The sequence below is a fragment of the Eleutherodactylus coqui genome, chromosome 4 (genome assembly GCF_035609145.1).
Source record: "Eleutherodactylus coqui strain aEleCoq1 chromosome 4, aEleCoq1.hap1, whole genome shotgun sequence".
Lineage (NCBI taxonomy): Eukaryota > Metazoa > Chordata > Amphibia > Anura > Eleutherodactylidae > Eleutherodactylus > Eleutherodactylus coqui.
Window position 1 is genome coordinate 229372192 of NC_089840.1, and position 15293 is coordinate 229387484.

At 45.6% G+C, this 15293-nt stretch overlaps 1 protein-coding gene across 3 annotated transcripts in view; it reads right to left on the minus strand.

Moving 5' to 3' along the window:
* JMJD1C (jumonji domain containing 1C) overlaps positions 1 to 15293 on the minus strand; it is a 226024-nt gene that overhangs the window by 43156 nt on the left and 167575 nt on the right. For all 3 annotated transcript variants that reach the window (XM_066600820.1, XM_066600821.1, XM_066600822.1), the window contains 2 exons: positions 3892 to 3997; positions 1672 to 1796 (listed from right to left, as the gene is read on the minus strand). In XM_066600820.1, the coding sequence (XP_066456917.1) occupies positions 1672 to 1796; positions 3892 to 3997 (231 nt within the window). The remainder of the gene's footprint in view (positions 1 to 1671; positions 1797 to 3891; positions 3998 to 15293) is intronic.

Below are 15293 nucleotides of genomic sequence, written 5' to 3' on the forward strand. Positions count from 1 at the left end.
CAGTATTGCACAGGTGATATAATTATTGCCGGCGCCTCAGACATTGCCACAGCTGTTCTTACTATAGGATATCCTGAAAACATGACCTGTTGGTGGTCCCTGAGGACTGGAGTTGGGGACCCCTGCTCTAGGACGTACCTTCGGCCCACCGCACTGACTGCAGACCAGACGATCAGCTCATCCCCAGAGATTGACTACTGTCTGATGACCTATCCTGAAAACCGGTCGTCAATAGTTTTTGCCCAGAAAGCACCCTTTAATTTATGGGATAAACATACAGACTGCCATCAGAATAATGTGGCTTCAACTTTACCACCAATCCAAAACACTGCCAGGGAGCTTAAATGGGATGCCCCGAGGACACTGGACACCATGGCAGAACCCAACCAAGTCACTGAGGTCCATCGGTATGTATTGTGTGACGGATTCAGCATGGTGTCATGGTTTCTATTTATGATCGAAAGCACCTTGCAGATGTGAACAGAGCCTATGGCATTCGCCTGCTCTTAGTTACTGCAGACTGCCTGCCAATATCTAGTCTTCAGACCCTCTCAATAGGAAACCCAACCTAGAATTCAGAAGTTACAGGGCCTAATGAAGGTTTTTGGCCCCATTTAAAAGGACTAAATTATTTAGAGTCAAAATCTTTGCCAAAAGTGTCTTGAGAAATGGAAGCGCAGGACAATTTATTACCCGCACATACAAGTCTGCCAGCTTCTAATAACCAATTATTATGGCATACCAATATTTTATACAAATTATATCCTGGAAACATACGCAGGCTCGTGATGATTCTACATGACAGTCTTCCAACTCCATAACCTCCTGGAATGTCAGTGCACACATGCTGCAGTTCACAGCTGTGCCGCTCACCTATCATTATAGGGGCAGGCTTGTCACATGCACTGAAAGGCACCTGGTCTCCACTGAACATATTCAGAGAGCCCACGGACCTGACGTACGCCAGAAGGGTGGCTTTTTGGGATCTACTGTAAGCCAATGGGCGACGTACGCTGCTCCGTGATCATCAATGGGAGTCAACAAGAAACATATGCAAGTGGTGCCTATAAGGTGGCAATTTTGGTACCTTAAAGGGAACATGTCATCCAGTTCATGCTGCCCAAAACCAGGACAGGTATGCCCATTTACACCCATGTGGGTTTTTTTCTGAAATGTTTTAGCATTTCAATGTTTCTTCACCGTTTGACTTAGATTGGAGCTCTGAGTCATAGCGGCGGGCCACACCGGTCTCGGACGCCTACACACCCTAGAGTGACAGCTCTCTTCCTATATACAAAGGGGAGAGCGCTGTCACTTCAGATGATGCAGGGCGGCGGGGCCAGCCTCTATGACTTGGAGCTCCATACCGAGTCAAATTTTCGAAGCATCTTTATTCTAAAATGCCACAGCGTTTCAGACCACCACATACATGGGCACAATGGGCATCCCTGTACCAGGCTTATGCTGCAGTGGAGTTTGACGGTCACCCCATTTCTCACTTTTTGTGATTATTAAAAAAAAAAAATCAAACATGCAGCTGAGTAGTATTTTGAGCCCTCCTACACCACTGCGGCCCACAAAAGAATAATGGGCTATGCTGACTATTATGTTCATTGGCAAAATGTGTTACCTATATGTAAAGCAGGTACGTATCAGTGATGTTCCGCTTACCTGGTCGTTCATAACAATCATAGTGCGGGTGAAAAGGTCATGGTGAGTAATTATACCAGTGAACCACTGGGTGGCAGAGTCTTGTCTGTACACCCTCACTCGATAGCCGTTTAAGGAGTAAGGTCCTATGAAAAGAACAATGACACATTTAGATACTCGGAAATCCATGTCTCAGAAGGTCTCTTGATCTCCTTCCAGCGGTTACATCATCTCGTGGGGCTGCGATTCCAGAAACTGACACACTGGAAGCAGACACACAAACAAACGCTCCATCTTCACGTTCTACATATCTACAAGTCGCCGTCACATTTTTTTCTTCTTTTACATTTCCAGGGCGACTATTCAGCCGACTCAAGTCAAGATTAAGTCATTTAATACTTTGACGTGAGTCATAAAGTTCTAATTGCTAGTGGTCGGGTCACTTCTTGTAAACTGCTAAAGGAAAGAGTCTGCTAAAACCGTGCGGGTTCCCACAGCGACTGGAAGCGTAACATGTAATTGTGAGTCTCACTTGCCCAATTACATAAAGAGCACTAAGTGGTTTCAATGTCTGAACCGTAAATAAGCAATAATGACTGATTCAGAAATGATGAGAACTTATCACCTTCTACTTTCCTGTTGCCTAAATATTAGTTTAAAGGGGTTGCTCGGTTACTTTTTAAAAATGGTCAGGTGCAGGCGGCCTAAAATAAATCAGTACTTACCCGGCCTCTGCTATCCAGCACGGCAGCCCCGCAGTTTCCCTAGTCTCTGTTGAAGTCAGGAGACGGCGGTGTCATCGTTTGGAACTCCTGCCATTATGGTGCCCAGGATGTGAGTGCTGATGCCAGGAGAATGGGCAGTAACACTGCAGCCCCTGATTGGCAGGCAACGGTCACCTGAGTGCCGCTGTCAGAGACCTGGTGAACAGCAGGGCTGCAGAACTCTATTGTCTGGGCCAAGGACGGGCAAGTACTGCTCGATTTGTTCCTATAGACCATCTGCACCAGATATTCCATTTTTGAAAAGTAACTGGACAACCCCTTTAAATAAACAAACACTCACGGTAATATTTGTACCGCCACACACATGTACCGCTATTCTGACTGCATTAGAGGTAAACCCTTTTAACAGTGAGCATTCTTTAGGGTTCTCGCACATGAGAATATGTTATCGCGGATTCCATGCATGGGTTTTGCATGTATAATACACGATAATCTTTACATTACTTTCAATTGTGCCTCGCAGAGTGTGAAAGGCGAATGCAAAAAAGAACGCGGTATGCACTATCTTGACGTATATTACGTGCCCACAAACACAAAGCTAGTGTATGGAGATTGTCGGTACATTGTGTACTTGCTGCGTGCGGGAGATATGCCCGCAGTGCGCTGCAAAAAAAAAAAAAAAAACGCTTGTGTGAAAAAGCCCCAAGAGGCTCAGCGTGTTGCACTTCAGCAAATGTCCATTCAGAAAGCCATTCAAAAGCAGCCGCTGTATGCAGAGTATGACATCTCTGGACTTGATTGCACAAAAGGCACCATGTAGTCAACAAGTGCAGAGGTCACCTTGTGATGCCTCCTGGCCAATCAGGCCATAATGGGTCATAACTGGCATGCAGAACACATTGCTGACCGGCGCTTCTTCAGTAGCCACCACTAATGCAGAAAACCCCGGGCCTCGTATAGCATCCACTGATGTAAAATACCACAAGCTTAGAGATTTAAGGAACACGAACAATTCCCTTTAACACTGGAAAACTTTGCAGAACGAGCGCCTGGTCTACCTACCTACAACTTCTGCTGTCCCCCTCCCTTTTTTTTACAGCTTATAGCTGTGGATTACGGTTAGAGATTAAGACCGCCAATGACGGTAAGGTATAGCACAACATGTATAGAGGGTGCACAACTCCATTGGCAAGTTGATTTATTTGGATGTTCTCATAAAACATCTGGATAAATATTGTCAGCGCAGTGCGCCATCTATGACCATAACAGCGTGCGGCCGTGGTTGAGGCGCACAGGAAGTGCGATTTGTTATTGTGCTTTTTGCATCAGATTTAAATCACAGGGCTTTCACACCTGCGCTGGAAATTCCGCTTTCCTGCTCTCTGGACGGAACCGAACGGCGCCCGGCGAACCCCATTGACTATAGTGGGGTCTGCCAGCTTTCCAACCAGCTGGCCAGAAGAAATTGCGCTGCATGGCATTTTCAGCCGCATCTGTGAAAGAAGCGATCACTCACCTTGCATAAAAATCTCCTGAACCTTGTGTTCTTTAACCCAGGCTTTCACCTCCTCGTGAAGCTGGGGGTTGTCCCTGAGAACTGGGTTTAGACTGTCAACTTCATCCTGTAAAATACAAGAAAACGTCACATTAGTAAGCACGCAGACCCCGAATGTACACGAGTGCAGCAATAAGCAGGATCAAGCAAGGAATCCCAACTTGTCTTCTCTTGTACCAGACTGCAGACACGTTGGCCGACAAAGAAAAATGCTTTATTTTTAGCATGGAGCTTACTATGCCGTCTACTGCATATAGCCCCCTGGCTCCGCCAGCGTGCTCCCGTCTACTTGTACACGTCATCAACAGTATATACCCGAGACGTCACATGACTCAAGTCACCCCCTAGGAGAGAGGTTTAAAAAAAAATCTTTTATGCCAGAATTCTGGCATGAAAGAAAGTTGCAAATTTTTCTGCAAGCCCCACTTGTGCAAAAAGTAGCAAATTCTTAGCTTTTGGCACCAGCCTCACCGAGGTTTGTCAAACATGGCCACCCTGGACCGACAGATTTATGTATAATCTACACCACAAACATATGCCATGTGCCATGAATGTACAACAGGGCAGACCTGGCGTACATTCCTGTGCAGTCGCACGGAGGCTCCGAGATGCACCCATCACATGAAGAGATATGTGCCTCTATATATATTAAGGGCATCCTGTGTCAGGGGAAATTATACTGAGGCCCGGCGTTGGAAATGCTGGTCTTCGTAATTCCCGGTTGCCCCTCCGAGTCACAGGGGCGGACCACACCGGCGTCTCCTCGCCCACGGAGTGACAGCTAAACACAAACAGGAAGAGCTGTCAGTCTTCATGCGGCAGGTGGGGAGAGGCCGGGGCGCGGCCCACGACTCAGAGCTCAGCATACAGCATAGACCTGATAACAGAGCCCCTTCAGTGGCAATGGACACCTTTGTAGCAATAGATCTAAAGTCAAAACGGGAGTCCATTAAAATCTTCCTCCAGTTGTGTTCCTTCAACTCCTCTGCAGATGTGTGTTCAACGGTAGCCGGCAGTCTTGCAGGTTTCCTCCCTTCCTCCCATTGTGGTAAATTAGCCAGGAGGACAGATGAAACCAAGTAGGACTGCAGGAGCAGACTACACCGACTGTCGTCTGTTTGTAGGTGGATGCATGATCTGCAGAGGACATTTGTAGGAACCATTGGGAAGTTACTTTATTTCTCATATTAGATTTAGTTGGACAATGGAAAAAGGTTTGTGAAGAAATACGTAGCCTTCCCTGCATGATGCCTGTCCAACAGGGGGCAGTAAGACCGGTGACTGGAGTCTGAGTGGTATGCAGCTCAACCCTCCGTTTTAGACACGAAAGATGGTTTCACACCGGCGATAAAACCAAGCGATGCGAGAGTGAGTAAGAAAGCAGAATTACAAAACCAATGATTTCAATGGTTTCCTCCACAATAGCGAGGTTTTCACCGATAGGATGTGAAAGATCTATTCCTCGCACGGATCTACACACACACGTACACGGATCAATAAAGGTCCACTGACTCCATTCACCACGTATCGCGACCGCAAAACACAGTGATAAACTGGCCTAAGCCAAAGCAAGGACATGGGACCTTTATCATAGACTAAGGCATTGAAGGCCATAACAGTACGGAGACTCCTGAAATTAGATTGCAAGCTCTTATAAGCTAGTCTTCTTGTTTTGTACTTTCATGTTTCAACTCCCGCTATTTCACTACAGCGTCCGACAGCCATAAGTTACGCAGACCTTCATAGGCCAGTCAAGCCTCTCCAGGAGCCAAATGGATATTTTAGTAGCCAAGCATACTGAGACATCACTAGAATGCCTACCCCGGAGCCCCATACACATACTGTAGCCACATACATATACTGTATACCCTTACATTAAGCGGAGGCGCCTCAACCAAATCTACACTGAAAGCTTGATGGAAAGAAAATGCCGCTCAGGAGCAACTTCATTTTTGTTACACTATCACTATTAAAAAGAAACGCTAAAAACGGATCAGATGCCAAAAATAATCAGCGCGGTAATATGACTGGAGCTTCCTTACATCATGCGGTGGATGTATATTTTTAGCAGACCCCCCTCCAGCTGCCGTGCCACCTGCCTTTTGATTCTGAGCATACAGTACTATGATAAAGGACGGCACTACAATGGTCTCCTATTCGGTGAACAGGGCGGCTTTGTCTGAGGAGCCCGGCTTCTCCGAGCGAGCAGAATACTTGTAATGTTCCAGTGCCAACTTCATTCATTCCTCACTCAAGAGACGCTGCTTGTTCGTGAGGCTGCGAGCAGGAATGGGGAGCGTCTAATTTACAAGTCAATGCAACAGAACACAAGTAAAGCCACCTATACATTGTAGCCATTGCTTACTTTCCCTGTTTGCTACAAGTATCAATGGGACAACTAACCAAATTAGCAGGAAATAACCTCTAGCACCAACCACCGCCAGGGCTGCACTGAGCACCACATTCCCAACATGCACTTAGAGGCTCGAATCGACAAAATCCCATCCCTTCATATAACAAAAGCAAACAATCAGCATTCATATACTGCATCCATATAGTGCGCATGTAAATCTACCGCCATCAACACTCAGGAACACTTTTTACTAATCTTGTACAACTATTGCTGGCAGGTCCGTTATGTGTAGATAAAGGCTGAAGCCTGGGCGAGGCGCCTGGCCAGGGCCCCATCTGTATGTAGATCTCTCCTTGTGTCTTCAGGCCCGAGGATCAGCGGCTCGGAGACAATCAACATGTTCTGCACTGTCTTATGTACCAGATAATGGCCGTCCGCAGAGGTTTCATATCCTTACGCGGGGGATCCAGCTCTGAGCGTCGTGTACGTCGTCGCTGGCATCACTTCTGCATAATGTTTTCTTCTAGCGAGTATTACATTGAACAGGAAGTGTGAGCGCCCACAGAAAGTGTAAAACGCGCCCACGCTGGGTGATCTTTCAGTGCATACCCCTCTAATATTGTGACCACAATACACAAATCAACACCTACATCTAAACTGACAACTTCAGCTAAAAACAAAAAATACAACAATCCAGAAGTGAAACAAAATGTATAGCGTGCGCCGTAGATGACAAGCCATCTCCCTCCGTCACCGTAGACACGTGCCAGCCTGCGTCATTACATTTGGTCTAAAGTATATTTCTATACACATCTATTCTGCAATTGTTTAAAGGGCCACTCCAGCAAAAACACATTTTTCATCCCTGCAGCCCCCCCCCCCACCCACCGATAGCCTGTCACACTCTAGAGGTCTCTTCTGTGCACTGCAGCCTCCTGCCTGATACTTATCAGCCACCGTCTTAATGGTGATATTTTTTACTTTCACTTTCACATCTATCCCACGATGCATCAGCACAGCCGAGGCTATACCTTTTCTGCATGCTGGGAGGACAGTTTTATTATCATTGGCATCTACAGTCTTCTAAATAAGTATATAGTCAGCAGGATAAGCTGTGATCTCCTGTATTAAAACTGTGTGATCATCATCGGTAACTGTGAAAAGAGTGCCTGTGTCCCCCTCTAGGCAGTTTCCATGGTAGGTTAATGCAACAGCATCGTACAGACTAAGCAAATGACTAGAAAATGAACCGTCAACTCCAAGCAGATCTGAGCTGGTCAGATGAGATCACATGACCATCTGAGGGATAAAGAGGCCAGAAGTTATGAGACACAAAAACCCAAAGTAACACTAGCTCACCGATATATACTGGGGGCCAGCTACATGATAGAATGAATTTAAAAATTCTCCGGAGTGGCCCTTTAATTCACGCATCCTTTTCCTACCCTATTGTAGGAGTTCAAGTCTAGGAAAGTCTTGGCCGCCGCACAGGTGCTCATACCATCAGAATGTCCGTGGCCATCCAGCTTGTATTGTTACCCAGCTTTATAGCCTTTGCCCAAAAGGCACAATGCTAGATATCTGCCGCTCAAACATTTGCACAACACAATATTGATCTAGCACAATATTGATCTAAAAACCTGTGAGGGAACCCGTGATGACCGCGGCTGACCTCCAACCATCCACTCACATGACTCAGATGAAGCTGCTGACACTTTTCCTCAGTACATTAAGGCTGCTATTACACATACCGTTTCTTCCCTACAAAAAACAGGCGGAGAAATACAAGTTGCAGCTGGCACCTGGACTGGTCAGCTGAAACACCATGAGGAGTACAGCTGCCGACCTTCATCAGCGGAGCTCTGCCTGCAGTTGGCAGCAGCTTTAGGCCTCCTTCCCACGAACGGATTTCCGCTGCGTAATTCGCGGCGAAAATCCGCTGCGTTGCACGCAGCTATTAGGTTCTATTGAACCTAATAGCACAATGCACACGATGCGTAATTCCACCGCGGAATTACGCACCGCGATTTCTCCCGTCCTCACCCGCAGCATGCTCTATTTTCTGCGGGTGAGGACGGGCTGTACGCACTGACGGCTTCCATTGCAGTCAATGGAAGCCGTCCATTCACGCTATCTCCCGCTGTAACCAGCGGGAGATAGCGTGAAAAAACGCTTTCCCGCCCACCGCCGAGCGTCATATGACGCCAAATGACGCGGTCCGGCCGCGTCACGTGACACGGCCGGCCGTGCACGTGACACGGCTGGTGACGCGAGAGCGGTGGGCGGTGACGAGCGGTGACGCGGCGGTGGTGGGCGGGGAAGCGATTTCACGCTATCTCCCGCAGGTAAGTATAGGGGCTCTGGGGGGCGCCGTGACGGGCTTCACAGCGTAATATTACGCTGCGGAGCCCGTCACGCTCGTGGGAAGGAGGCCTAAAAGTAAGCACAGCCATTAACCCTATAAAAGAAATTATTTGCTTAAAGCGAATGTTGAATGAAAACAATGACACACTACATAAATGAAGTTTTTATGCTAAAGAGATCTACAAATTTCTGGCAACTTTCCGATGTCCTATTTAAAGAAAGAAATCCTACAATCCTGCTTTCACACTGACCACACTATGTCTGACACTTCCTGTTCGATAGAGAAAACTTTTCAGCAGTCATCTCATCATGCAGGCAGGATTACAATTAAAAGAGAACACCTACCAATTAACACCACAGGATCTACCATTCACAATCAGAGATGGTCCCAGCTCACCCCCCACCCCCTTCCCCAGCTGTCAGGGGTAGGGACAACAGCCAGTGACACACGCACAGGGGATCGGAATATCTTGCCGCTACAGCAGAAGGGAAGGACGGTGTGGCCGGCAACGGGGTGGGCAGGACAGTCTGCACGGCATATCACAGCCGAGAGTCCAGCGGGGACAGCCAATCACTTACGGGGGCGTCAACCCAGCTGAATTATGTCACCACCCCTAACTTTCGGTGGCGACATAATACAACAGTACCCCACCTTCACAATGACCACTGAACATGCCTAGAATAACCTCCCATAGAAGCAAGGTACAATATGAACAAGCCCATGAGGCTGCTGTAAGCACAGTTTTCTTGCTCGCTCTGAGGATTGTGCCAATTTATGCCTTGAGTTGAAGAAATGAGCAACATTGTATAGGCATGGAGCGAGAGAGGATCTAAAATCATTTTAGGTGGAGAACAAACATTTTTACAGTGTATCCCAGACGTAGACAGAGAGAACTTATATCCTCTAACATATCGTCAGACTTCACACCGCCACGAGGCCCGGACTCAACGTGGTTCTATTGTCCGAATAGGTGGAAATGTACATAAGCCTTCAGATCTTTACATTCAGCATTGTAATTGTGGTTGTCACTTCCGTAAGGAGAGGTTGGCTCACTGCTAAATGACACAATATGCCTCTCTGCTGACCTTGTAAAAGGAAGGCTTACCGGTGTAAACTGTGACTCCTTAAGTACACACAGCAGAACATGGAATACTAGTGAGTAATCAGAGGCAGCTTCCAGAGTCCGGCCCCAACAAAGGCACCACTTACTGCTTTCTCGGAAGACACTACCTGTGACCTACATAATTGGATGTTATTACAGGTCGTGCAGCCATTTGTTAATGTATTACATGAAACCCATTCACAATGCAATTGGTCAAAGGCGTGACTACAACATGGGCTGGGCGTGTGCCATCTCCACCAAGGTGTACACGCAGGGCTTAGTAATTTCCTATACTGTCAAGTTATGAGGACCATAGAAGATCCTACCTAGTATTCAGATCCACGAGTAAACGGCCGCCGGCAAACACACAGCAACTGGCTGTGACTTTTGGGCTTGGCAAGTTCTGAGCATGCCACAGAGTCATTAAAGAAGAAAATATGTCTAGAAACAATAGGCTGGCCCAGAAATACACAAGAGCAGGAAGGAAAAGGTCACACATGAGAAGGATTGTAACCGGAGAGCCTTACTACACGGCTGTAATAAACAACCCTGAACTGTACTAAAAAGTCTATTTAAACTTTCTGATACCAAGTCCAGAAAAGTTTTCTCTGGGTTAGAGAAAGGATCATAACAAATATCTAAATTATTCACCATTATTAAGGTTTAAAGGGGCTGTTCACTCATACTTTTCCGCCGGATCTGGCATGTAGAGACGCAACTGCGCGCTGGGCAACGTCTGAGTATTGTACATACGTCCGATTTTACTAGGATGCCTACATTATACTCGCTGGCTGGTTGCCCCAGCAAGCCAACCACCCGGCGAGCAGTTGTGTCTCACTATGCCCGATGTTGGGCTGTGGGAGGGGGGATAAGTAATTGTGCTCATTTAAATAAATGAGAAGAGATTGGAGGAAAGAAAGGAAAGGGGAGAAACGCGCATAGATGTAACTGTTAGAGCAGATAGCGAGTTGTCTGCTGCTACTTATTCACGTTTCCACTGCTCAGTAACGCTGTACCCTGTCCTACATGATGATAGGTTTTTCTGTGTGTTACAGACTGTGTGTTCTGCAGTGCTCTGTGTACAGTATTTAACAGTATTTAACACAACACGGCAGCCAGGCTCCATCCCACCAGTTCTGAGAGAATTAAATCACAGATACAGCCTGCAGTAGTGGGAAAATGGAGGATACAAGTCATACAATGGCCAAAATAGTGCTACTCCTCTTGTACCTAAGCCGGCTTATTCTGAAAAGTCATTAAAAAAGTTAGTTAAGCTTTGAGTTTAAACAATTCTTTTTTTATATCCTGCTTAAAACTATGAAACTACATTTCTAACCCCATGGCTGCCTGTACACATTATATTACTATCAGCAGACTTTGGGATTAGCCAAGAATCTAAAATATGCAAGCTTGGGACGACTACAGCTCCTGTGCTTTTACTCAGGAGTGATTGTCATTCAGTGAAAGAAGGCAAAGCGCGTTGGACATCTTTTCTGCTCATTCGCCTCCATTCACTGCAAACAAGCAGTAGTTCACCCATCAAAAACTGCCAGTTTACATGGACCGACAGTCGCTGGTTTTTTTTGACCAAATAAAAGCCAAGCAGCTCCAACAAGTGAGTGATTTCTTGATCAATGGCCGCATGTATACGGGATGACTATGGTCAAAAAAATTGTGATTTCCAGCAACCATTTGGGCCATAATGGTTTTTTAGGATCCTGGTTAAACTATTGCATACAATGGAGGCTGCGATAAAACCTTGGGTGGATTGCACAACTCCCTCAATTGCTTTGATGACCTATGGTCTTAATACGATTACCAAGAAAGATACTGGTGAACCTTCACCGCATCAGTCGTTTATGACTTGTGTAGAGTTTGTAGACTACAAGTAGCTCAGTAACGTACACTACATGGTAATAAGCCGACACTTTACACACATCTATAATGTGATACGGTGACGCTCCGGGGACGACTGTCAACACAACAGCAGGTGCTCCACGAACCGATGACCTGAAACAGCTGGGAGGCTTCAGTGAACCTGTTCCTCAACTGTCAGAGTGGGTACGGCTAACGTATCTTCTGCATATTAATGCATACTATGTTGCTATTACATAGAGAACATTGTTACCAAGTGGGCTTTAACACCCTGCTACAAGCGACAGACAAGCTAGCCTTCCATGAGCTTAGGAAACCAGAAGGATGAGCATCCAATGGGAAAAGCTACTATTGGCTCGTTTCATGCTGAAACCCAGTGAGTTTCAACTAAATCAATACTGTACCCGAGGAAGATTCTGGCACAGGGTCGAAACGTGTTGAGCCATTATTATTATTTTTTAAATACAATCTGCTACATTCTTATGAAGATATTATGAATTCACATCTTCTCTTCCAACACCATCCAGGAGTGAATCTTCTTGTTCTTATGCCTTCCGTAAACCCAGCTGGAGATCACTACGAATCTATGGTGATTTTTTTTTTTGCATAGAACGGCTGTGCGAGGCGAGCCTGACTACAGGTCAAGTGATGCTGTTAATTCAGCCCATTAGACTTACGGTCAAGTCAGGATTTGCCCTAACGCTAGAGCAAGAACGCATTTGGGTTGCACTCAAGTAAAAAAAAAATAGCCTACGGGTCGTTTTTCCATAGCTTGATCTCAGCAGTGTAAGGAGCGCCAATCAACAAGATTAACAGTTATTTGTCTGGCCTTCACACAGGCCAATTCAGAATGCATTCGAGATGAAAAATCGTTCATGCCCCACCCCATACCATTCACCGCCGTTGGCAGCACAGCCCTTGCTTAAACGGGAGGAGAAGGGTTATCGACAACAATGATGTTTGGTGCCGCATCAAAGACGCGATCATTTCTAGTTTGCTGTGACTTTCACATGGACTGATGATCTGGCTAATGAAGGTTCTTGCCCAATCAGGCAGTATGTTCGTACGCTCTAGCAATTGGCCATTTAATAAAACTGGAACGCAATCTACAAATGGATTTTTTTTTCACACAACGCACCGAATGATGAAGGTTCAAGTACCTTCTCCGATGGTTGCAAGGTCAAGCAGTGGACCACAAGAGTCACGATGAGGTGCCTAGAACTCGACCTTTGTGGACAATACAAAAGGAAAAGCAATTTTTTGATCATTTTCAAAGCTGTGCCATTGGTCATGCCGGTTTGAGTATGGTCCACCGTGACACAAGCCACCCAGATGCTCTAGAGACCCCGGCAATAACAACCACAGAAGAACTAAAAAGTGGCAAACACTTGAGAGGAAGATTTTAGAAAAGCTCATCTTGCACAAACATGTTTTGTTCAAACGGCTTGCCATGCCAGATAGTCATGCAAATTTAACCCTTCGGCTCTTGTAATGTCTTAGAGCCAAGGTTGTTTGCGTGACAATTCACACAAGGCTTTTAATTTGTTTACAGAGCAGCTTTAGTTTAGTTTTTTTTTTTTTTGACAAGTCTGCCAGCAGATTAACCAGAACGCTCATTGACCAACTGGCACACATGCAATTATGTCAGTCATTATCCGCTGCAACCGTCAGCAACTCCGACACCAACCTTCAGCCCTTCCTAGGAACACTTTCACAAGAGGATTTGCATAGTTTAAAAAAAAAAATGAGGGCAGGAAGATAAAGGTCAGCAAGGTTCTTCCACGACGACAGCGGGATAGTCAGTGGCAGCACCGACAGCGGGTTAAGTCAGCGACAGCAATGTACTTCAACAATGCACTTAACATTTTATAGGGAAGTTTATGGAAAATATGGAACTGGTTTGTAGAACTTGTATAATGAGGAGAAGACCGCAGCGTTCAGACACATCAGATTTTATCATCACTAGATGCCACTAATGTCTTCCACTGAAGAAAAAGGGATCATAGATGTTAGAATTTAACCCATCTAATCCTTTGTTTCCAACAAGCGTCACATGCGTCTCCCTCATTCTGTGGAAATAGCGTGACGAGGGAAGGCGACGGTAGGACTCAATTTCCATAGGTTATTACTTAGTAGGGTTCCTTTGGCCCTAATGACATTGGATACTCTTCGTGGCATACTTTCTACTAATGTCTGATACACTTCAGCTGGTATTTCCCTCCATTCATCCTACAAATGTCTGGCGAGTTCTCTCTCATATATCCTGACCCTATGTCCCAGTTCATTCTAAATACATTCAATAGAGTTCAGGTCAGGACTCTGAACAGGCCTGTCTAATCATGGAACACCCATATTCTCAAACAAACGTAAACCAGTGTTGGATTTGTGATGAGGCGCACTGTCTTGTTTGAAATATAGCTGGCTATTCCCAAAGTATTGCCACATTGTCAGCAGCACATTATTGTCCAGAATGTCAGGGTACACCTCCGTGTTCATGGTTCCCGTCACTACAACGAACCCAGACAAAACCACGTAAAACATCCCAAAACCATAACGGAACTTCCGCCTTACCCAACTGCTGGCACAACACACTCAGACAAAAGCCGTTCCCCGGGCATCCTCTAAACCCAAGTATGTCCATCAGATCTGGAGATGAAGTAACATGATAAGTCACACCATAGAATGTTCCTCCATTGCTCAACTGTACAATGATGACACTCCTTGCACCATTGTAGATGGAACAAAGCATCTTTTTTCAGAGAACCAACCAGGCATTTGCAGGATGAATGGAGGGAAATACCAAGTGAAGTGTATTAGAGTTTACTGAAGTGTATTAGACTTTAGTAGAAAACATGCCACAGAAAGTATCTGATGTCATTAGGGCAAAGGAGGCCTCATTAAGTATTAACCTATCTAAATAAATAAAATTTTGGATTCTTGCTCAGGTGTCCAATTACTTTTGGCATAATAGTGTACCTCTAATAGCCATGCAACATTGCATTTCTTCCTCAATTATTCCATATAAAACAGTAAGAAAACCTCTATGTGAAGCTGGAGACAAAGGGAGGTAAGCTACAAACCCATAGATTTCTACGGCTGCCAAGTTAGAAATCCTTACAATACGGATCTGTTATACGGCCGTGAGCGTAAGCCTTTAGACCGAGAATCTCATACACTATACTGTCAATCGTAAAATGACAAATACGCCCATGACAAAAAAAATCCTGCTATACAACAGAAAATACGAAAAATGGGGGCTGTAAAATATGTTCGTACAGTGTCCCTACCACCATGTGTAATGTACGTGGACAGGCAACGAGCCTCATCATATGTAAAGGTTAGGGTATGTCACACATCACAAGCCAATCCAAGTATTTGCCAGAAAGTCTGCTGTAGAAATCCAAGACCGCGGCTGGGATTTCTGCCGCAGAGGTCTCTTATATTTCATGGATCCCCTCTAGCCTTCCCATGCAGAATCCGGGATAACAACAAACATGATCATTTTTCTTGCGGATGAAGTCAAAGGTCTACTCCGATTTTCTCTAGAGCTTGTCAAGAGAGTTAACAAAAAAAAATAAAATCCCTTCGCAAGAATTGGGAGGCTGAATTATGGCAAATTTGCTGAGAATTTAAGTGCAAATCCTCCCCAAATCCTCAACATGTGACTC